General features: G+C 39.3%; 1 protein-coding gene and 1 pseudogene across 1 annotated transcript in view; one reads left to right on the top strand and one right to left on the bottom strand.

The window, feature by feature from the left end:
• The window catches only part of SLC49A4 (solute carrier family 49 member 4), a 114,872-nt gene that overhangs the window by 32,236 nt on the left and 58,467 nt on the right, over positions 1-24,169 (top strand). Inside the window, exons 3-4 of the mRNA XM_004373625.3 lie at positions 11,006-11,271; positions 15,188-15,317. Of these exons, the coding sequence (XP_004373682.1) occupies positions 11,006-11,271; positions 15,188-15,317 (396 nt within the window). The remainder of the gene's footprint in view (positions 1-11,005; positions 11,272-15,187; positions 15,318-24,169) is intronic.
• LOC111820081 (60S ribosomal protein L31 pseudogene) lies at positions 5,345-6,527 on the bottom strand (annotated as a pseudogene).

The raw sequence follows: 24,169 nt of genomic DNA, 5'->3' as shown, positions 1-24,169 counted from the left end.
GTCCCAGTTATCACAAGCAGTAGTTTACATGTGACTCCCTAGTGGTCTGTTTAACTTGGCATCTAACCATTAAGCCAGAGCCAAATATATTATGTCTTTGTGAAAGCAACATCCCAATTCTGGAGCCAATTTTTCTATTGGGGAACAAGTTAAGCTGCTATCATGAGGAGGCCCCAAAAATACAATGGCTCAAACAAGGTAGGATTTATTTCTTATTTAACCATCCAGGGTTAACAAGTGGGCCAGAGCAGGTAGGCAGCTCTGCTCTCCAAGGTCATCTGGAGACCTAAGTTCCCTCTATGTTGTTGCTCCCCTGGTATAGTATAGTCAAAAGCTGGTTCATCGGCACTGTAGTCACGTTTCATCCATCAGGAAGAGGGAGAGGGAGATCAGGGAGAACAGCTTTGTCTTCATGGATGTGAACTTGAAGTCGTCACACTCATCTCATTGGCCCAAACTTAGTAACAGGGTCACCACACCTAGCTGCAAAGGGGGCTTAGAAGCATACATTGTAGCTTACCCCAACAAAAACTTGGGGTGCTCTGTAACTAAAAGGAAAAGAGAGAGAATGGACCTTGAGGGATAGTTAATTGTCTCTACCACAATTAAATTGGCTACATATTTGGGGGGAAAAGATCATTTTGGATCCTCACCTCATAACATGCATCAAAATGAATGCCAGGTGAACTAAATGGTTAAATATTCAACTGAAAAACAATATATGGGAATATTGATCTGATCTCTACATGAGAAAGGCATTTTTTCTAAGCATGAAAACAAAGGAAAATCATAAAGAGAAAAATTGGTAGATCTTACTACTTAGAAATTGTTAAATGTTGTGCTTAAAAAATAGATCAACTGGAAAAAGTATTTGTCAAAATAAGAGTAATAGCAGGTAAATAATGTACATAAATACATAAAGCACTCATTCAAAATAAAAAAAACTAATATAGCAATAGAAAAAAAGGCCAGTAATCAAAAAAGAAATGCAAATTAAAACAAAGAGATGCCTTTTGGCTCTACCAGAAGTGGTAGGCAGAATAATGCCCCCACAAAGATGTCCATGTTCTAATCTCGGGAACCTGTGCATATATCATGTTACATGGCAAGAGGGAACCAAGGTTGGAGATGGAATTAAGGTTGCTAATCAGCTGACCTTAAAATAGGGAGATTATTCTGGGTTATCAGGTGGGCCCAATGTAATCACAAGGGTCCTTAAAAGAGAGGTAGAAGAGGAAGTCAAAAAGGTGTGATATGAGAAGAACTTGACCCACCATTGCCGGCTTTGTATATGGAGAGAGGAGGCCATGAGCCAAGGAATATGGGTGACCTCTAGAGACTGGAAAAGGCAAGGAAGTGTTCACCTCTAGAGCCTCCAGAAAGGAACATAGCCTTGCCAGTGCCTCGATTTTAGTTCAGTGAGACCCTTGTTGGATTTTTGACCCATAGAACTATAAGGTAATAAATCTGTGTTGTTTTAAGCCTCTAAGTTTGTAGTAATTTGTTACAGCAGCAACAGAAAACTAATACACCAAGTTGTGTGTGCGTGCGTGTGTGCGTGTGTGTCTGTAGTAGTAATACTCAATGTTGGTGAAGCAGGCACTGACAAGCCTGCTGCTGGGAATGTAACTACAAACCCTGCTGAAAAACAAATTTGTGAATATGTTTCATAAGGCCTAAAATTTCATACTCTTTGACTCATTGACCCTAAAGAAATAATTTGGAAAACAGCAAATATTTACATTAAGGATTGTCATAACATCTTATTAATTGTCATGGTTTGAATTGCGTCCCCCCAAAAATGTGTGTATCAGTTTGGCTAGGCCATGATTCCTGGTACTGTATGATTTTCCTGTATGTTGTAAACCTGCCTCTATGATGTTAATGAGGGAGGATGGGTGGCAGTTGTGTTAGTAAGGCAGGACCTGGTCTACAAGACTGGATTGTGTCCTGAGGCAATCTCTTGAGATATAAAAGACAGAAGTGAGCAGTGAGACAGGGGACCTCATACCATCAAGAAAGCAGTGCCGGGAGCAGAGCACGTCCTTTGGACCGGGGTCCCTGCGCAGAGAAGCTCCTAGTCTGGGGGAACACCAGAGAGAAGGCTGACAGAGAGGAAAAGCCTTCCCCTGGAGCTGACACCCTGAAATTGGACTTTTAGCCTACTTTGACTGTGAGGAAATAAACTTCTCTTTATTCAAACCATCCACTTGTGGTATTTCTGTTATAGCAGTACTAGATGACGAAGACATTAATATTAGCAAATAAGTTCTTGGAAACAACTTAAATATCTAACATTAGGGAAATAGTTAAATGAATTTTTACATCTATATAATAGAATATCAGGAAGCCATTAATGACTATTATAAAGAGTCTTTAATGAAATGAGAAAATGCTCATGATAGGCTGTAAAGTTAAAAAGATTTAGTGTGTAAAATTGTATAGTCAATATGATACCTGGGATTACCTATGCTTATGTATTGGTTGAGAGAGAGATGCACTTTAAAAAAAAAGAAGACTGAAAAAAATCAAAATATTAGTGGTGGTTGTCTGAATTGAGGTAGTGAATTTTTGTATGTTTTTTTCTTCTTTATGCATTTTTTTTCAAAATTTCCTATTATGCATATATATATTACTTCTAAACTGTTAGTTGTTGTTGTCACTGAGTCAATTCCAACTCATACTGACCCTATATAACAGAGTAGAACTGCCTTACAGGGTTTCCTAGACTGTAATCTTTACAAGAACAGATCGCCGGGTCTTTCTCCCACAGAGCAACTGGTGGGTTCGAACCACCGACCTTTTGATTAGCAGCAGAGCACTTAACCATTGTGCCACTAGGGCACCTTACTAAGAGGATAAATTAAGTTATGAGACAAGACAAAATAGTTATGAGACAGAATGGGGGGAGGTAGACATCTCAAAGACCACAACTAAGTCCATTTTTCCCCTCTGCCTTACAGACAGATCATTGTATTTGACCCTAGTAAAAATCCTATGAGAGCAGATAAAGTATTGTTATAGAAATTGAGACAGAGAATAAGTGATTTACCAAAGATTAATAAATATAGCTAAGACTGGAAGCTGAGTCTTCTGATATCTAATCCAGTATTCTTTCCACTGTGGTTTTTATGTACTTTCTATAACTTGGACCTGAGAAGTATTACTGTAAGCTTCTTTAGGGCCAAGACTGTAATACTCATCTTTATCATCCCTTTAGCGTCTAGGGGCAGATGCCTTGCCCATGCCATAGTAGATATGCAATAGATATTTTTTTAATTGAATCATCACTGGCCAAAATTATTAAATGATACAAAAGTGAAATAAAGTTTTATAAAAGTAAACTGAGGTTATGATAACAAAGTCTTCTTCCCTTCCCACCATCCTCTCTTTGTTTCTCCTTTCCTAACTTCCTTTTTCCTGTAATTAATTCATAACATCTGAACCTTTTTATTGGGTCTGTCTTTTATTTTTATTGCTCTGCCTTTTCTTGGGCTAAATAAAGGACAACCATCTCTAGCACTTTTGCCATTTTCAACACCCAAAAAATCCTGTAACAAGTGAGTTTCTTCTGATGTGGGATCATTAGGAATTGAGAGAAAGTTTGTGAACCGCTGGCAAATTGAGTCTTAGAGATAAGTATTTTTATGGATCCTAAATTATTTCACATTAAAAATACATAGGATTTAAGTTAAGAATTGTGGACTTACACTGAGGAATATTTGCTAAGTTTCTAAAAGGCCTACATTCTAATGTTACCAACAGTGCTAATTATATTAAACTAGAAATTTATGAAGTAGGACTACACACAGAATAAAAATATGCCTTTGGATCTGAGAACCTTAGAGTATCTTAATAAGCAATGATTTTTTATTATTACTACTATTTTTTTTTAAATAGAGAATCTTCACCATGACACCATGTAGAAGAGTAGAGATTTGTAGACTGATGAAATCAGTTCTAATTTTGATTTCTAGTCCTGTCTCAGCCATTGGCTAAGTTACATGACTTTGGAGCTCCCCCCAGTACTTTTCTGGAGAAAGCAAAGTTATAAAATTATCAATTTGATTTTAAATATGTTATTAACGTATCTGGAACTCAATTCTTATATCTATAAAATGAAAGGGATGGTTATCTAGATGAGGTCTGAAGTCCCTTTTAGCTATAAAAATTCTAATTCTAAAATGTCACATTATCTTAAGTAAAAATAATATAGAAATCATAGGTATTTGTTCCAGGATGTCAAAAAGCAAAAGGTTAGGATATCAGAATATCAGTAAATGCAAGCTAAAATGTCAAGTATATTAGAAAACATGAACTATAGATCTTCAGCTTGAACTTTAGCTGCTGACATTTGTTTGAAAGGCTGTAGGACATTGAGTAACATGAAAACGAATGCAGCTGTGCACAAATGACGTACCATGTTCCACTGCAAGCCTCATGCTCTCTGCCAGCAGGGACACTAATTGAGGGCCAGGAGGTGCACAGGGCACCAGCAGGACTTGGCAGCCCTCCCCTAAGCCTGTAGCAGGCGAGCAAGCTCAGCAGTCCTTACACTAGTGGGCAGTACTCGGTCTTCTCTACCATCCCAGTTCTACTAGAGAAACATCCCAGATGCTGGAGAAGCTCTTGTATCTTTAAACTAGACTTCCTTTCAGCCTACTAGGGAAATTCTCCTATCTCTCATCCATTTTTCCACCTAGATGGGATGAACCAGGCCCCAGAGGTAGGCAGAAGCTAGGTAAGAGGAAAAAGAAAAAAGACCCTAGGGAGAAGGGAAGAAAAGGGAGTTGAAACAGGAAAATGAAAAAGAGAGGGAGTTAAAGAGTGAATGACAGGAACTCAACAGCTCTCTCTCATTTTCATCTACAAAAGTGCAGGAGACGTGCAATCCCCGACCTCTGAATATACCCCGACCTTCGCCAGGCATGAATTTTCAGATAAGGAAATAAGAGCTAGCTAGTTCACATGAATTAACTAGCAGACCTCTGGAGAGCTCCCTTTCTGCTACAGAGTTTATTGAAGAGGAGATTAAACTACCATCTCACACTACTAACTTCTGCCTGTCTCCCTCCCCCCAAAAATAACCTCTTCATGCTATTAACTTCTTCCTGTCTCTTCCATGAACTACCTTCTCACACTATTAACTTCTGCCTGTCCCCCTAAAAAACTATCTACTTTCACTATTAACTTCTGCCTGTCTCCCATAAAAAACTACCTCCTCACACTATTCTGTCCATCCCTTCCACCCCTAAGGCCACTGTGCTTGAGACACTAATGTCAAGTTGGTGTTGCTTTTAACACCTTCCACGTCTTTTTTTTTTTTTTTTTTTTTTTTGCAGTTTTACATCTTTACTTGAGAACCAGATGTTTTCATCCTCATTGACTGTAGGTGTTTGAAAGTGGTGACAGGTACATCAGTAACCAATGTGTAGAGCTTGTTTGGTGAATTTTCATGCTCATTACATTTTCTGGACAACCATACATGGATACAGTATGGGACATTCCTTATTCCTTTGGCCCAGACAGCTTTGTTGAGCCTGGTGTCACTGTGCACATCCGGTGTTCCTATCTCCTTGAGTGCTCGAGGGGTACGCTTCTTAAAGCCCACTCCATGAATGCACTTGTGAATGTTGATGGTGCCCTCTCAGGGCACCACTTCATTGACAGCAGAACAACCCTTCTTCTTTTCTCCATCCTTCTTTTCTTTTATATTTGGAGGCCAGGATTTTTCAAGAAAAACATACCTTTAATTTGGTGTTACAGTTAAATGGGAAAATTCGTTTCTATATGTAAAACTGATTTTTATACTTAAATATATTTGTATAGGCAAATTGATTTCATAAATTGAGATAAGCTGATAATAGATGATAGAAAATAATGTCAGGCAAACATGAAAATCTGGGTATTACAGATCAGTGTTACATAATAATAATAGTAATTATTATTATTATTAGATTATTACTGCCCATGATGTGCACTACAACAGCAGTGCTCATGACCAGTTGTAATATTGATAACTGCCAAGCCCTGAGGTACTCTGGAATGCAAGTGGAGAAGGAGCAGGCCTAAGTTCTAAAAGATACCGGGAAGAATGGGAATGGGTTTCCCTGCCAGGCTTCTCATGAATTCAGACAGTAGTCCCAAGATCCCATAGGCCCCAGTTCTCCCACTAAGCTCATTTGTTGAGAGGTGTGTATGTGTGTGTGTATGTGTGACTTTTAATGCAAGAAGCACTTCAATATTGAATAATATTTAAACACCAAACCTGATTGTTTGAATTCCTGAGATGATTTTTCTCTCTGGTGAATCGTGTGTTCTAGATTGGACCCCTAAGTTTAGTGACCTTTAGACTAAGAGCCCATCAAAAATGTCCCTCAGACTATAGCTGTTTTGGATCTCAGTGACAAACAATAATTTATGAATGGATACATAGGTACATAGGTATGCTAAAGAAGTGTGGGAAGGTGTAAGGGAGCACACTCACCTGCAGATACAAGTTTGGTTGTAGATATTTCTACATACATAATTGTAGATGCTGCATGTATATTAGTATAGACAATAGAGCACACAAGGGGCACAGTCAGGGAAACCTCTTAGACGTAACCAAACACCTTGTGGGATGAAGTTCCTAGGCTTGAAGGCAAAGGACCATAGACTTGAGGGACATGTACATCAATTAGCATAACATAGTTCATAAAGACAATGTTCTGCATCCTACTTTGGCAGGTAGCACCTGGGGTCTTAAAAGCTTGCGAGCGGCCATTTAAGATACAACTATTGGTCTCTTCCTGTCTGGAGCAAAGGAGAGTGAAGAAAACCAAAGACTCAAGGGAGCAATTATCCAAAGGACACATGGACTACATGGACCACAGCCTATACCACCCCAAAACTAGAAGAGCTAGATGTGCCAGTTCCCACTTCCAACGCTCTGACTGGAATCACAACAGAGGGTCCTGGACAGAGCAGGAGAAAAATGTAGAACAAAAAATCAAATTAACAAAAAATACCGGACTTACTGGTCTGACAGAGACTGGAGAAACCCCCGAGACTATGACCCTAAGACATCTTTCTGACCTGGAACTGAAGCCATTCCCAGAGACCACCTTTCAGCCAAACAGTATACAGGCCCATAAAATAAACAATAACACCCTAAAGGAACGTATTCCTTAGAACAATCATACGAGATCAAAAGGACAACATTTGCCCAAAAGCAAAGATAAGAAGGAAGAAAGGGGTAGAAAATCCAGATGAAAGGAAACGGGGACCAGGGCAGAAATGGGGAAAATGTTGACACATTGTAGGGAATGAAACCAATGTCATGGAACACTTTACATACAAACTATCGCGTGGAAAACCAATTTGTTCTGTAAATATTCACCTAAAAGCACAATGAAAAAAAATTTTAAATAAATAAAAATTAAATTGAAAAAAAGAACACAAGAGTACTGCTTGGTTTAAAATCAGGAAAGGTGTGCGTCAGGGTTGTATCCGTGCACCATACTTATTCAATCTGTATGTGAGCAAATAATCCAAGAAACTGGACTATATGAAGAAGAATGTGGCATCAGGAATGGAGGAAAACTCATTAACAGCCTGTGATACGCCCATGAAAAAACCTTGCTTGCTGAAAGTAAAGAGGACTTGAAGTAACTTGCTGATGAAGATCAAAGACTACAGCCTTCAGTATGGATTGCACCTCAACATAAAGAAAACAAAAATCCTCACAACTGGACCAACGAGCAGCATCTTGACAAACCGACAGCGATTGAAGTCGTCAAGGATTTCATTTTACTTGAATCCATAATCAACGCCCATGGAAGCGGCAGTCAAGAAATCAAACAGTGTATTGCATTGGGCAAATCTGCTGCAAAAGACCTCTTTATAGCATTAAAAAGCAAAGATGTCACCTTGAGGACTAAGGTGCACCTGACTCAAGCCACGGTATTTTCAATGCCTCATATGCATGCAAAAGCTGGACAATGAATAAGAAAGACCGAAGAAGAATTGCTGTTTTTGAATTATGGTATTGGCAAAGAATATTGAATATACCATGGACTGCCAGAAGAACGAACAAATCTGTTTTGGAAGAGGTAACAGCCAGAATGCTCCTTAGAAGTAAGGATGGCAAGACTTCATCTTACGTGCCTGGAACATGTTGTCAGGAGGGATCAGTCCCTGGAGAAGGACATCATGCTTAGTAAAGTAGAGGGTCAGTGAAAATGACGAAGACCCTCAATGAGATGGACTGACACAGTAGCTGCAACAATGGGCTCAAACATAGCAATGATTGTGAGGATGGCACAAGACCAGGCAATGTTTCGTTCTGTTATCCATGGAATCCCTATAAATCAGAACTGACTCAACAGCACCTAACAGTAACAACAACGGAAGATCCTACAATCCTCCAAGCTCGCACGTTCTCTATACGACAGAGTAGAACTGCCGCATAGGGTTTCCAAGGCTGTAATCTTTATGGAAGCAGACGGCTGCATCTTTCCTCTGAGGAGCAGCAGGTTCAAACCACTGGCCTTTTGGTTAGCAGGCGAGCACTTTAACCACCATGCCACCAGGGCGCCTTCATATTTTCTAAGACTCCTGTTTCCTGATTGGAAAACAGTCTTTTTATGGCTCCACTGAGAGGTAACAAAGAGTTAAGCCTGAGCGATAATTTGAGTTTTATACCTTAACTCTCAAGATTCATGCTGCTTTACCACTTTTTGTTTGTTTGTTTGTTTTTACAGATTATTTCTTCCATGTTCTCCTTCTGCCTTTAACATTTTTCGGCATAATAAAATGTACTCATTCCAGTCCTCTTTCTGGATGAGATGACTCTTTCAGGAACACATCATTAAAGATATTAAATATCAAAGCAGTTACCTTTAGGAGCCGCCATGCACTGCCTGATTGTTATGCCATCACAAGTCATAATTCAAACCATTTAATGACATTGTTTCAAGAATATTTCTGTGATGACATTGGTCTGTGACAGCTTGGGATCCACTGGGTTTCAGAGGAGGTATTTGGATTCATAAATAGTTTAAATTGTTTCTGGCATCTAGAAAATAGTTCGCTTCCCACAAGAAGATTAAAAAAAAAATTCAGTGTTCTTATTTAGTAATATTAATAACACTTGGGGCTATTTTGCCTTCAAATAATTTCTCCAACATTATATGAAGATATGGGCAGACCTAATTCACATATTTCATTTCTCACTCGCTTATGCTTCTACATTAGGGCTCTAAAAAAACACCAAACCAAATCCATTACCATCGAGTGGATTCCGACTCATAGCGACCCTATAGGATAGAGTAGAACTACCCCATAGGGTTTCCAGGGAGCAGCTGGTGGATATGAACTGCCAACCATTTGGTTAGCAGCTGAGCTCTTAACCACTGCTCCACCAGGGCTCCACATTAGGGCTCTACCTCCCCCAATATGCCTGTTTATTATTTCCTTCTGTACTCAGAAAACTTTTTCTAAGTGGCTTAAGGTGGAACGGTTAAAAAAGAGGGTTTTGACACCCATGTGGTGCTTGAAAAGTAAAATAAGCCCGACAAAAACAGTAGTTAGTACTGTCGCATATACTGCCCCTTCCCTTCCCTCTGCCTCCAAGGCACAGCAGGTTGACTTGCCTCCCTTGCCTACACTTTTGGACTTCTGACTTCTTTTCTCCTTCAAGGCTTCTCTTGAATGGGAATGTGTGCAAAGAGGAAAAGGAATTTGGTCAGCACGGAACAGGATAGAGAGCTGAGTAGAATATTGAGAAAAGATGAGCAAGAGAAGAAACGGAACAGAAGCAAGAGAGTACTTTCCACTAATCCTTACAACTAAAGTCAGAATCAGAGTATTAGAACTGGAAGGAACCTAGCAATCCTATGACTAAACCAGAAACCACTTGCTGTCAAGTTAATTCCGACTCATGGGGACCCCGTGTGTATCAGAGTACTACTGGGCTCCATCGGGTTTTCATGGCTGAGTTTTTGGAAGTAGATCACCAGGACTTTATTCCAAGGCACCTCTGGTGGACTTGAACCTCCAACCTTTTGGTTAACAGCTGTTTACATTAACCATTTGTACCACCGAGGGATTCCAATCCTAAGATTACAATACCTTAACCTAACAAATGTTCAATAAATGTATATTAAAGTTAGACTAATCTCCTTATTTTACAGGTGAAGGTATATATTGCCCAGGGCTATTCAACTGGTTAGTTGCAGAGCTGGGCCAGAGCCCAGGTCCTCTGATCCCTCAACCAACTGCTTTTCTATTAAAAGCCCATTGCCGTCAAGTTGATTCGGACTCATAGCAACCCTATAGGACAGAGCAGAACTGCCCCATAGGGTCTCCAAGGGGTGCCTGGTGGATTCAAACTGCCAACCTTTTGGTTAGCAGCCATAGCTCTTAACCACTAGGCCACCAGGATTTCCACTTTTCTATTAGAAGATATTGAAAAGACTATTTTCTATTTTTTTATTTCTAATACCTGACACAAAATAGGCATGAAATGTTGGCGCTCAGATGATTATTTGTAGGGCTGGTGGCACTTATGACATCTGTTTATGAGCAGGCACTTAGAAGGAATATGGGGTTTGGAGTCGGACTAGGGTCAGATCTCAGCTTTGCCCATTAATTACCACGTGGGCAAGTTTCTTAATTTTTCTGAGCCTAGGTTTTCACATTATAATCAGTGGGGATAATAATAGCTACCACATAATATTATTATAAGAATTAAATGAAATGGCGTTGCAGGAAGTACTTAGTTTGGTATGTGGAACAAATCCAAGGCTTCAGTAGATATTTGTGAAATTAATAATTGCTGACTATTATTATATTTGATCTCCCTTATACAGTGTCAACATACTTGACCTTTCAGGTGTATCATGTTGTTTAGGGACGTGTATACTCACTGCCATAGTTAAACTGCTATTTGGCTAACTTCTTTCTGTCTCAGCAAATGCGTGCCTTGGCCACCTCACAGCCTTTTTTATTTTTTTAATTCCAGACTAATCCATACAGGACAGATGTTAAACGGACTGGCAGGTCCAACGGTAATGAATGCAGCTCCGTTCCTCTCCACGACATGGTTTTCTGCAGATGAACGGGCCACTGCCACAGCAATCGCATCAATGCTCAGTTATCTTGGTGGCGCGTGTGCGTTTTTAGTTGGTCCACTTGTTGTTCCAGCTCCGAACGGGACCTCACCTCTTCTTGCTGCCGAGAGCAGTAGGGCCCACATTGAAGATCGCATAGAGACTGTGTTATATGCAGGTATTTTAAAGTGTTTTCTTCCTGTTATGCTTTGTCTTTTATCCCAGTCTTCACGCTACTTTTTGCATGCCAGGTCACTTCATATAAATATGTAAGAAGACTAATCTATACAGATACACGTAGTAGGCTTTGCTTGTCACAGAATGTGGAGATACCAATTTAAAACTTGCACCCTTTCTAGGCAGTTATTAAGTTTAAAATTTATTGTTGCTACATGAAAGGTTATTTCTTAACTATACTCTTCCTTCTCATCCATTTACAACTGAGCGCTGTATGACAATTTTTAGAGTCTTCTCTAGATATCTTGTCAATATATAAAACTAACCATCAGGATTAGCAATAAACATTTGTTAAGCAACTATTGGTAGGCGTTAAGCTCACTTTCTCCCTTGCAATTTCCTGGTTCTCGTCCGTGTTCTCTAACCTCCTTACCCTAGGTGGCCTCCAGTTTGTTTCTCTCTGTGTTCCTCCTCCCTGTATAGTCAAGTCTATGAATAGAGGATATTGACCTTTCCAAAACATGCTCTCGGATCCTTTCTCTTTTTATTTCTAGAGTCAAGTCCTAGTCCACTTATACATTACAGTCTCCTACAAAAAAAACCAAACCCATTGCCATTGAGTTAGTTCCAACTCATGGCAACACCATGTGTTGTAGGGTTTTCTTGGCTGTAATCTTTAGGGAAGCACATTGCCAGGCCTTTCTTCTGGGGTGCCACTGGGTGGGTTTGAGCTGCCAACCGTTGGGTTTGTAGTTGAGCACAAACTGTTTGCACCACTCAGAACCCACAGTCTCCTACAGATCTCCTTAAATACAGCCTCTCTCCCCATGTGCCTGTTTATTATTTCCTTCTGCATTCAGAAAACTTTGTATAAGTATATACTGTATGCCAGGTACTGTGCTTAGCACTGGGAGATGATAGATGAATGATGAGACAATTATAATACAAATAGAGATTGTACAGCTTGGAAGGCCTAACTTTGCCTAGGGTTGGGGAGGGCTTGAGGGATCAGGGAAGACTTCACTGAAGATGTGATCATTGAACACAATTAAGTCTTTCTTAGGAATTCACTGAGCATTCAAGTGGGTTAGGGTCTTCCTTACAGAGAGAACAGCAACTGCAAAGGTGGGGAAGGTATGAGAAGAGCTCAGCATGTCTGGGGAACTGCTCACAATTTGGAAAGGCTGGTATGGTATAAATGTATGTGTTTGGGTATAGGTAGCAAGTGGCAGAAAATGAGGCTGGAAGGATAAGGGGCCAGATTTTGATGAACTTTGTATTAGTTCATTTATTCACTTATTACTTTAACAAATATTTTAGAGGTCCTACATATCTGTCACTGTGCTAGGCACGGAGGTGGATATGGTTCCTGCCCTCGCAGAACTTAACAGTGCCGTGGGGGATATGACGAAGGCCTACATTTGCCCTGAGCACTCATAGGAGGAGTTCCTAACCCAGATTTCAGAGGTCAGTGGAGCTTCCTGGAGACGCAGCATCTAACTTGAGAACTGAGGGATGAGTTAGCCAAATACAGTGAGAAGGAGGACGAATATACTAGAGAGAGAACCATGAAGGAGAAGCCTATTAGAGGAAGAGAACCTGATACATTCAAGCAGCTGGAAGGCCGGAGTGGCTTAGATCTGACAGGAGTCTGGAGAGGTGAGTAGGGAGGTAAGCCAGGGCATGCAAGCCTTCTAAGCAGGGCTGAAGAATTTGAAGTTCACTTATAGACAAAGGTAATACTCTGAAGAATTTTACACCAGAGAGTTATATGATGAGACTTACATTTCATAATATGGTTTGGAGGGAATAAAACATCTGACCTTTTAAACTTCTTTTCAGTCATATCATTCTCTTTATTGAAAACCTAAGCAATGATTTTCTTGTAAATTACGCGGTTTTATGCAACTGTATCAATGTTCTACGTCCTCCTGGCTCACGGTTCCTATCCAGTCAAACAGAAGCCCCTAGTCAAAGCTTCCCAGTTATTGCTTCAGTGCTTTCATATGTGCCAGTCTGCCTTCCTACAATTGCTACCTTAAAGATTAAAGGCTCTTAAACTAAATTAGTCCAACGATTTTCAAAGCCCTCATAAGTAGATATAATTGGTTAAATATATATCCCTATTATGATGTTTTTGGGATTTGTTTTATTTGCATTATTCTTTTCTTTCCCCAAAAACCAAACCCATTGCCATCAAGTAGATTCCGACTCACAGCGACCCCATAGAACAGAGTAGAACTGCCCCATAGAGTTTCCAAGGAGCACCTGGTGGATTTGAAGTGCTGACCTTTTGGTTAGCAGCCATAGCTCTTAACCACTACACCACCAGAGTTTCCTTTCTTTCCCCAGTAAATTGTAAATAGGGACATATCATCTCATTTCTTTGTATTTCCCTAAATAGCCAGTTATGATAGCTTCTACTCAGTAAAGAGCTTCATACTCAATGATGTTCACTGACTATATAGAACAGGGGCCAGCAAACTTACTGTGAAAAGCCAGATAGTAAATATTTTAAGCTTTGCAGTCCCTACCACAACTATTCAATGCTGCCCTATAGCATGAAAACAGCCATCAAACCAAAACCCAACCCACTGCTATCGAGTCGATTCTGACTCATAGTGACCCTATAGGACACAGTAGATCTGTCCCTGTAGGGTTTCCAAGGCTGTAAATCTTTACAGAAGCAGACTGCCACATCTTTATCCCATGGAGTGGCTGGTGGGTTCAAACTGCCAACCTTTTGGTTGTCAGCGGAGTGCTTAACAAGTGCGCCACCAGGGCTTCTCACTAATAATTAAAAGAAGTGTAAATTAAAACAATTTGTTAACTTTTTGTTGCCCTTCAGATTAACAAAGCGTAAAGAGATTGCGAATACCCCGCCCAAAAAATGAATGTGTTAACAATCTTTCAGTTTCTAATTGAGTTAAATAAAATTATCTGTGGTTAAGCATCTTACAGGAATATTGTACCCTTTTTACTAAATTGGGCACAAAAGGTAGGACATGCAAGTGTCAGAACTCTGGAGGGAATGATCGGGACTCCCAGTAACCTTCCCTTCTGTAATGTTGCCAAACTAAGATTGTTTGGATGTTCATTTTACTTCTGAATGTTTAATATTTTATATTAGCTAGGCTTGTGTTTAAATTCTGCCGTCTCTTGGTTTCTTATTTTTGGATGCTTTCTTGTTACGTTCAAATTTCCAATATAGCCTATAAATTGGGCCTGGCCTGCACTATACATCATAATATTATCCTATGATTCATCAAACAAACCCTCTCCTATCCTGTTCTTACCAATTTTCTCTATCATAGTCTTTCTTTCTGAGTACCATTTTTTCAGACAATCATCCTAGGCCTGTGTTTTCAAAATCCCTTTTATAGTAGGTGCTGTTGGTTTTTAATGTATTTTTCCTTAGAGTAACATTTTTTAATTGCTTCAGTCTTTTTGTCTATATGTACTGTGTTGTTGTTGTTGTGTGCCATTGAATCGATTCTGACTCATAGCAGCCCCGTAGGGTTTCCTAGGCTATAAATCTTCACCGGAGCAGATAGCTGGGTGTTTTCTCCTGAAGAGCAGCTAGTGAGTTCGAACTAACAGTCTTTCGGTTAGCAGCCAAGCACTTTAACTATTGTGCCACCAGCGCTCCTTAGTGTACCATAGTACCATTATATTCTTGGCTTATAATGTGACTTTTTACCAATGACCTGCTGCAGTTTATCTCTTTACGTACCAATCTTTCTCACTTGTCTGAGCTTTGTTGGCCATTATGTACAATATTTTACTAATCTTTACATCTGTAGGACTTAGTTGATGCTTAATACATATTTGTCAAATAAGTAAATACTTGAAATGTTCATTTTCTTTGTATTGCTTGATTAACATTTTATTCTATTGATTTTTTTCGCCCCTTTCAGAATTTGGAGTTGTCTGCTTGATATTTTCTGCAACATTAGCGTATTTCCCACCCCGGCCTCCTCTTCCTCCCAGTGTTGCTGCAGCTAGCCAGCGGCTGAGTTATCGGCGGAGCTTTTGTAGATTATTAAGGTAAATATACTTAGAGTCGTTGGATGGTTTTGACTAGCACCTTCTAGATCATTTTACATTTAAGATAACCTATGATAGTCATCTTTCAGCAACCTATTAATCAAATATTTTAGAAGGATTTCCTATCAGAAATCTATCTTGATTCTTTTGGATTTTCCAAGTGTGTCCTAAATGTAATCACAAGTGTCTTTATGAGAAGGAGGCAGAGGAGGGAGATTTGATACAGACAGAAGAGGAGAAGACAGTGTGATCACAGAGACAGAGATTGAAGTAAAGTGGTCATAGACTAAGGAATGCCAGCAGCCAGAGGGACCACAGCCCTGCTGACACGTTGATTTCAGCTCAGTGAAGCAGATTTTGGACTTCTGGCTGCCAGGCATGTGAAAGAATAAATTTCTGTTGGTAAGCCTCCAAAAAAAAAAAAAAGAAAGAAATCTATCTTGAAAAATGTCCAGAAACAAAAACACCTCCATAATTTTTGCCTCGTCTACATACCACCTGTACTATTATTTACTTAATACTTTTGAAATAAAATATTTTACTTAGATAATATTTAAAAGGAAGCATATCAAATAATAGTACCTGCTGAAATCATGAGTTTCATATGTTTATTATATTTTTTATAATATGCAAATTATTTTCTTCATTTTGTACTTACTCAGTGCACATTAAAATAAACAGGTGCCAGTCAATACAATCCCCACACATCCGTCATTTTTTTGTACCGTGGGGTCTTGCGTGTGGCTGTGATGCTGGAAGCTCTGCCACCGGTATTCAGATCTCAGCAGGGTCACCCAAGGCAGACAGGTTTCACCTGAGCTTCCAGACTAAGACAAACTGGGAAGAAGGCCTGGCGGTCTACTTATGAAAAGAATTAGCCAGTGAAAACGTTACGAATAGCAGCAAAACATTGTCTGATATAGTGCCAGAAGATGAGCCCCTCAGGTTGGAAGGCACTCAAAAGATGACTGGGGAAGAGCTGCCTTTTCAAAGGAGAGTTGACGACCTTAATGACATGGATGGAGTCAAGCTTTTGAGACCTTCCTTTGCTGATGTGGCAAAAATCAAAACGAGAAGAAACAACTGCAAACATCCATTAATAATCGGAACACAGAATAGACAAAGTATGAATCTAGGAAAATTGGAAATTGTCAAAAATGAAATAGAACCCATAAACATCAAGATCCTAGGCGTTTGTGAGCTGAAATGGACTGGTACTGGCCATTTTGAATCGGACAATCGTATGGTCTACTATACCGGGAAAGACAACTTGAAGAGGAATGGCATTGCATTCATCATCAAAAAGAACATTTCCAGATCTATCCTGAAGTACAACGCTGTCAGTGATAGGATAATATCCATATGCCTACAAGGAAGACCAGTTAATACAGCTATTATTCAAATTTACACACCAACCACTAAGGCCAAAGATGAAGAAATTGAAGATTTTTACCAACTACTGCAGTCTGAAATTTATCGAACATGCAGTCAGGATGCATTGATAATTACTGGTGATTGGAATGCTAAAGTTGGAAACAAAAAAAAAGGATCAGTAGTTGGAAAATATGGCCTTGGTGATAGAAACAATACTGAGGATCACATGATAGAATTTTGCAAGACCAATGACTTCTTCATTGCAAATACCTTTTTTCAACAATATAAATGGTGATTATACAGATGGACCTTGCCAGATAGAATACATAGAAATGAAATCGACTACATCTGTAGAAGGAGATGATGGAAAAACTCAATATCATCAGTCAGAACAAGGCCAGGGGCCGACTCTGGATCAGACCAGCAATTGCTCATATGCAAGTTCAGGTTGAAGCTGAAAAAAATTAGTCCATGAGAACCAAAGTATGACTTTGAGTATATCCCACCTGAATTTAGAGACCATCTCAAGAATAGATTTGACACACTGAACACTGACTGAAGACCAGACAAGTTGTAGAATGACATCAAGGACATCATACATGAAGAAAGCAAGATGTCACTAAAAAGACAGGAAAGAAAGAAAAGACCAAAATGGATGTCAGAAGAGACTCTGAAACTTGCTGTTGAACGTAGAGTAGCTAAAGCGTACGGAAGAAATGATGAAGTAAAAGAGCTGAACAGAAAAATTTCAAAGGGCGTCTCGAGAAGGCAAAGTATTATAGTGAAATGTGCAAAGACCTGGAATTAGAAAACCAAAAGGAAAGAACACAGTTCGCATTTCTCAAGGTGAAAGAACTGAAGAAAAAATTCAAGCCTCGACTTGCAATATTGAAAGATTCTATGGGAAAAATATTAAATGACGCAGGAAGCATCAAAAGAAGATGGAAGGAATATACAAAGTCACTATACCAAAAAGAACTGGCTGACGTTCAGCCATTTCATGAGGTAGCATATGATTAAAAACTCATGGTACTGAAGGAAGAGGTCCAAGCTGGACTGAAGGCATTGGTGAAAAACAAGGCTCCAGGAATTGACAGAATACCAATTGAGATATTTCAGCAAATGAACACAGGCTGGAAGCGCTCACTCCTCTATACCAAGAAATTTGGAAGACAGCTACCTGGCAAACCTACTGGAAGAGATCCATATTTATTCCTATTCCAAAGAAAGACAATCCAATCGAATGCGGAAATTATCAAACAATATCATTAATATCACACACAAGTAAAATTTGGCTGAAGATCATTCAAAAGTGGCTGCAGCAGCACATTGACAGGGAACTGCCAGAAATTCAAGCCAGATTCAGAAGAGGATGTGGAACCAGGGATACCATTGCTGATGTCAGATGGATCCTGGCTGAAAGCAGAGAATCAGAAAGATGTTTACCTGTGTTTTATTGACTATGCAAAGGCATTCAACTGTGTGGATCATAACAGATTATGGATAACATTGTTGTCTTAGTCATCTAGTGCTGCTATAACAGAAATACCACAAGTGGATGGCTTTAACAAAGAGAAGTTTATTCTTTCACAGTCTAGTACGCTACAAGTCCAAATTCAGGGCTTCAGCTCCAGGGGCACACTTTCTCTGTCCGCTCTGGAGGAAGGTTCATGTTGTCAATCTTCCCTTGGTCTGGGAGCTTCTCTGCACAGGAACCTCAGGTCCAAAGGATGTGCTCTGCTTCCGACACTGCTTACTTGATGGTGTGAGGTTCCCCTATGTCTCTACTCAATTCTCTCTTTTATGTCTCAAAAGAGATTGGCTTAAGACAGTATCCAATTTTGTATACCTCATCAGTATAACTTCTGCAAATCCATTTTATTACATCATAGTGATAGTTTACAACACATAAGGAAATCACATCAGATTACAAAATGGTACACAATCATACAATACTGGGAATCATGACCCAGCCAAGTTGACAGATATTTTGGGGGGGACACAATTCGATCCATGGCAATTGTGAAGAATGGGAATTCCGGAACACTTAAGTGTGCTCATGAGGAACCTGTACATAGATCAAGAGGCAGTCATTCAAACAGAACAAGGGGATACTGTGTGGTTTGTGTGTGTGTGTGTGTGCGCTTTGAATGAAAGTTTACAGTTCAAGTTAGTTTCTCATACAAAACTTTATACACATACTGCTATGTGACCCTAGTTGCACTCCCCATACTGTGACAACACACTCCTCCTTTCCACCCTGGATGTCCCGTGTCCATTCAGCCAGCTCCTGTCCCTTTCTGTCTTCTCATCTTGCCTCCTGACAGGAGCTGCCCATTTAGCCTCGTGTGTCTATTTGAGCTAAGAAGCACACTCTTCATGAGTATCATTTTATGTCTTTTAGTTCAGTCTAATCTTTGTCTGAAGAGTTGGCTTCGGGAATGGTTTTAGTTTTGGGCTAACAGAGAGTCCGGGGCTTCCAGGGTCCCTCCAGTCTCAGTCAGACCATTAAGTCTGGTCTTTTTACTAGAATTTAAGTTCTGCACCCCACGTTTCTCCTGCTCTGTCAGGGACTCTCTACTGCGTGGTTTAATGTCAGGAAAGGTATGTGTCAGGGTTGTATCATTTCACCATACTTATTCAGTCTGTATGCTGAGCAAATAGTCTGAGAAGCTGGACTATATGAAGAAGAATGGGGTATCAGGATTGGGGAAAGACTCATTAATAACCTGCGTTATACAGATGACACAACCTTGCTTGCTGAAAGTGAAGAGAACTTGAAGCACTTACTGGTGAAGATCAAAGACCACAGCTTTCAGTATGGATTACACCTCAACATAAAGAAAACAAAAATCCTCACAACTGGGCCAATAAGGAACATCATGATAAACAGAGAAAAGATTGAAGTTGTCAAGGATTTCATTTTACTTGGATCCACAATCAACACCCATGGAAGCAGCAGTCAGGAAATCAAAGACGCATTGCATTGGTCAAATCTGCTGCAAAAGATCTCTTTAAAGTGTTGAAAAGCAAAGATGTCACCTTGAAGACAAGTGTGCCTGACCCAAGCCATGATGTTTTCAGTTACCTTATATGCATGAGAAAGCTGGACAATCAGTAAGGAAGACCAAAGTATTGACACCTTTGAGTTATGGTGTTGGCAAAGAATATTGAATATGCACCATGGACTGCCAAAAGAATGAACAAATCTTCTTGGAAGAAGTACAACCAGAATGCTCCTTAGAAGCAAGGATGGTGAGACTATGTCTCACATACTTTGAACATGTTATGAGGAGGGATCAGTCCCTGGAGAAGGACATCATGCTTGGCAAAGTAGAGGGTGAGCAAAAAAGAGGAATACCCTCAACAGAATGGATTGACACAGTGGCTGCAGCAGTGGGCTCAAGCATAACAACTATTGTGAGGATGGCGCAGGATGGGGCAGTGTTTCATTCTGTTGTACACAGGGTCACTATGAATCGGAACCAACTCAATGGCACCTAACAACTAAAGTCAGTACAAAGTGAATAAAATAAATGTTTATTCATATATCACCTAAAATTATCTTGCATACCACTTGTAGTACCATACTTAGGAAAACTTAATGCGTTATTTTCTTGGTAAATGTAATTAGATTAAATTCTGTACTTGAAGGCTTAAATGCTTCAGTACTAAATTTGATTCTTAGGATCTATAGACATTATTGTGATTATGATTTATAGTTGGGCCACTAGAACTTATCTTTTGAATTTTTTCCTGGTTAATTGTCATGAATTTTTATTGATTCTTTAGCAACTTCTCTCTGGTTTGTTCTTTCTGATCTCATCTTCCTCTCCCACCAGATGATAAGTTCTTTTGGTAACAAACTATGTTTTTGTATCCTCTATAGTAATGCTGTCCAATAGAAATATAATATGAGCCACATATATAATTTTAAATTTTCTAGTAGCCTTAAAAATTTTAAAGAAATAAGTAAAATTAATTTTAATAACATTTTATTTAACCTAATATATCTAAAATATTATCATTTTAACAGGTAATCAATGTTAAAAATTATTAATGACATTTTGCATTCTTTGTTCATACAATATCTTTGAAATCTAGTGTGTATTTTACACTTATAAAATATCTCAATTACTGAATTTTCATTGGAAATACTTGATCTGTATTTAGATTTCATAAAATTTACAGTTGAAAAAGTATTGATTAATCAATGTCGGTCATATTGCACTATTTATTTATTTGAAGGTAAAAATAAGTACTTGCAATTTTTCAAATTTTAAGTCAACAGATCTTTGATATTATTCGAAAGGTCTTGTATTCTATGAGTAATTGTTTGGTGGCTTAATTGAAGATCTTTCATTTTTGTAAAATATATTTTCTGTCATAATTTTTAACAAAATTTCCATAGCTGAAATAACATCTGTTATCATATCTCATCTATAAAAATGTTTCGTGCGTGTATGTGTGTGTGTGTGTGTGTGTGTGTGCGTGTGTGTGCGCGCGTGTGTGCAAGAACCCAAGCCATTTTATAGCTGACCAAAGTTATACTCTCAGATGCTCTTAAAAATCATTAACAAAATGTTTGTTGGGCACTTAATTCTGATTTCAGGCAGCTAGTTTTCTTGATTTTTTTTTTTTTTTTTTGACCATTGAGAAGAAACTTCTTATCAAATTCACTATATATTTGCTGAAAATGTCTCTTAATATTGTCCACTTAATTATCTTTAGAAAGATTTTTACATATCAGACAGTTCATTTTGCTCTGCTAATTGCAGTTGGTGTTCATTGTGAAACTTGCAAGATACCTGCTTTCAGTCTCTTATTTTCTTTCTGAATAAAATATTCAGAAATATTTTAATGTTTCATGTGTATATACAAAAAAATAACTCAAACTGAATCAATTCACTGACACCAAAAACATCAGCTATGGGTTATAATACTAGAAACAACACACTCCCCTGACATGCATGCTACAATAATATTTTATGCAGTGTTGCAAGTAAAGTTAAATGTGGTCCTACTAAAACAATAAAGTTTTCGTTTAATGGGAAGTACTTAACCATTCTTCTGTTATTAAATTTAGGTTTAAATTAATTTAAATGAAATAAAATTAAAAATTTAGTTCCTCAGTTGCGCTAGCCACATTTCAAGTACTCAATAGCCACATCTGGCTGGTGGCTACCATTTTAGACTTCAGGTATATACCCTGTTGCACTGTGGTAATGAGGGCCTACGCTGTTGAAATGGGCCCACAAAAGTGTATGCAGGGGGAAAGGCACTCAAAGTCTGTGGACCCCTTATGCCTGTGCCTAGGCAAAGGAGCTGTGCCTACCCTGAGTTCCTGGCTTAGGGGAGCCAGCAGATTATTTTTCCCCCAGTTTGTTAATTTGTTCCCTCTCCAAGGCCGAGAGAATGGTTCAGGGCCCGTGATGGGTCCTACTTCTGGCCTAGGGGACTTGGCAGTTGCTGAAGCCATCCCGGACCCAGTGCAGAGCAGGGAGCAGGGAGGTAAATGGGAGAGAGGTTTTTCCCTAAGAGGGGTGTCTTTGATCCGTGTGGTAGGCCAGACGCAAGTACCTATCTTTTGCTGATCGAGGGCTGCTTCTCACTGGTTCTGGATGGCCAGGTAGACTTTCTGCCACTGGGTCTCTCCTGATGTGGAAAATGCCTCCTGAGCACCGCTGCTTACTTCACTGTGCACCACGAGCTGATCCAGCCTGAAGGGCTCCGGCTACCGCCGGGTCAGGTCTGGCAACTCTTCACTGCTTCCGAACCGTCTCTCCCTCCCCCTGCTACTCAGTCCGATTCCTCAACTTTGCCTTTGATGTTCAGGGCTCCTAGATTGTCATATATAATCAATTCACTTGTTTTTTTTGGGTCTTTGTTGTAAGAGGGACCACCGGAAGCATCTGACTACTCCGCCATCTTGGCCCTGCCTCAGGTGGCCACCATTTTAGAAAACACAACTGTACAACATTGTTTTCAAAGCTTTGATTCACAGCTAACTAATTTAGTGGGTTCAGCACCATTTTTTCTTTTAAACAAAGTAGAATAGAATAAAATAAAATAGAAAATATTGTTACATCACATGTATAAGGATACATAATTTTGTGAGACTTTTGATTCAGTCGTATATGTATGTATGTATGTGTAGATCACAATGTAAAAACATTTCTTACTCTGGAGTACAGTAACATTTTTTGAAAATTTCTCTGTAGCACCTAGTTGATTGTCTTATACCTAGTAGGTAAAGAAAAAATATTAGTAAAATAAAATTGTGATCAGTGGCACACATTTGTAAGGTGACGGTTTAAAATGAAAGTTTAAAAAAATGATATTTAACTGTTTCTCCATGCAAAGCCAGCTGAAGAGGGTAGATAGCAATAGATAAGGCTAGAAAGGTAGGTTGGGCTCAGTTTCTGCCACACTAATAATTTTTGGACTATTCTATGGCTTCGAACGATCACAGCCTTGAAAACCCATTGAGCAATTCTACTCTGCACCCATGGGGTCACTATGAGTCAGATTCCACTTCATAGCAACAGACAACAACAACTGTGGAAATGAAGAGTCACTGCAGGATTTTAAGTTAAGGAATAACGTAGGGAAAAACAGCAACTTAAAATGATCACCCTGACCATGATATCCTGTGTTTACTTCTATTTACCCTACAGACCAAAATCTTTATTTTCTGTCTAAAGCATAAAGTAAGTATAAGATCTTTCTTCTCTATAAAAAGCCCTTTTCTCAGATGCCAAAGATATCTTTGTCTCTTCCCATATTCATCTGTTCACTCTGCATGATTGCCTGCTTAGACCACTCACCATTGGACTCTCCAGGGAGTTTAAATTAAGTTTAAATTACCAATGTAATTTCCTCTGAACTTCATAAGAAAGCCTGAAATCATTACTTCCTGCATTAATAAGAATAACTGAATGATTTTTTTTTTATTGTTGTGCTTTAAGTGAAACTTTACAATTCAAGTTAGTCTGTCATACAAAAATTTATACATACATTGATTTGTGACCCTAGTTGCTCTCCCTGTACTGTGACAGCACACTCTTCCTTTCCACTGCGGATTGCCCATGTCCATTCAACCACCTCCTGACCCTCTTAGCTTTCTCATCTCGCCTCTGGACAGGAGCTGCCCATTTAGTCTCATGTATCTACTAGAGCTAAGACGGACACTCTTCATGAGTATCATTTTATGTCCCATAGGCTAGTCTAATCTTTGTCTGAAGAGTTGGCCTCGGGAATGGTTTTAGTTTTGGGCTAACAGAGAGTCTGGGGGCCAAGTCTTCCAGGATCCCTCCAGTCTCAATCAAACCATTATGTCTGGTCTTTTTACTAGAATTTGAGTTCTGCACCCCACTTTTCTCCTTCTCTGTCAGAGACTGTTGTGTTCCCTGTCAGGGCGGTCATTGTGGTAGCTGGGCACTACCTAGTTCTTCTGGTCTCAGGCTGATGAAGTCTCT

The sequence above is a fragment of the Trichechus manatus genome, unplaced genomic scaffold, assembly GCF_000243295.1.
Source record: "Trichechus manatus latirostris isolate Lorelei unplaced genomic scaffold, TriManLat1.0 scaffold00026, whole genome shotgun sequence".
Taxonomy (NCBI): domain Eukaryota; kingdom Metazoa; phylum Chordata; class Mammalia; order Sirenia; family Trichechidae; genus Trichechus; species Trichechus manatus.
The sequence above is the reverse complement of the archived record's forward strand: the minus strand, read 5'-3'. Positions and strand labels throughout refer to the sequence as shown.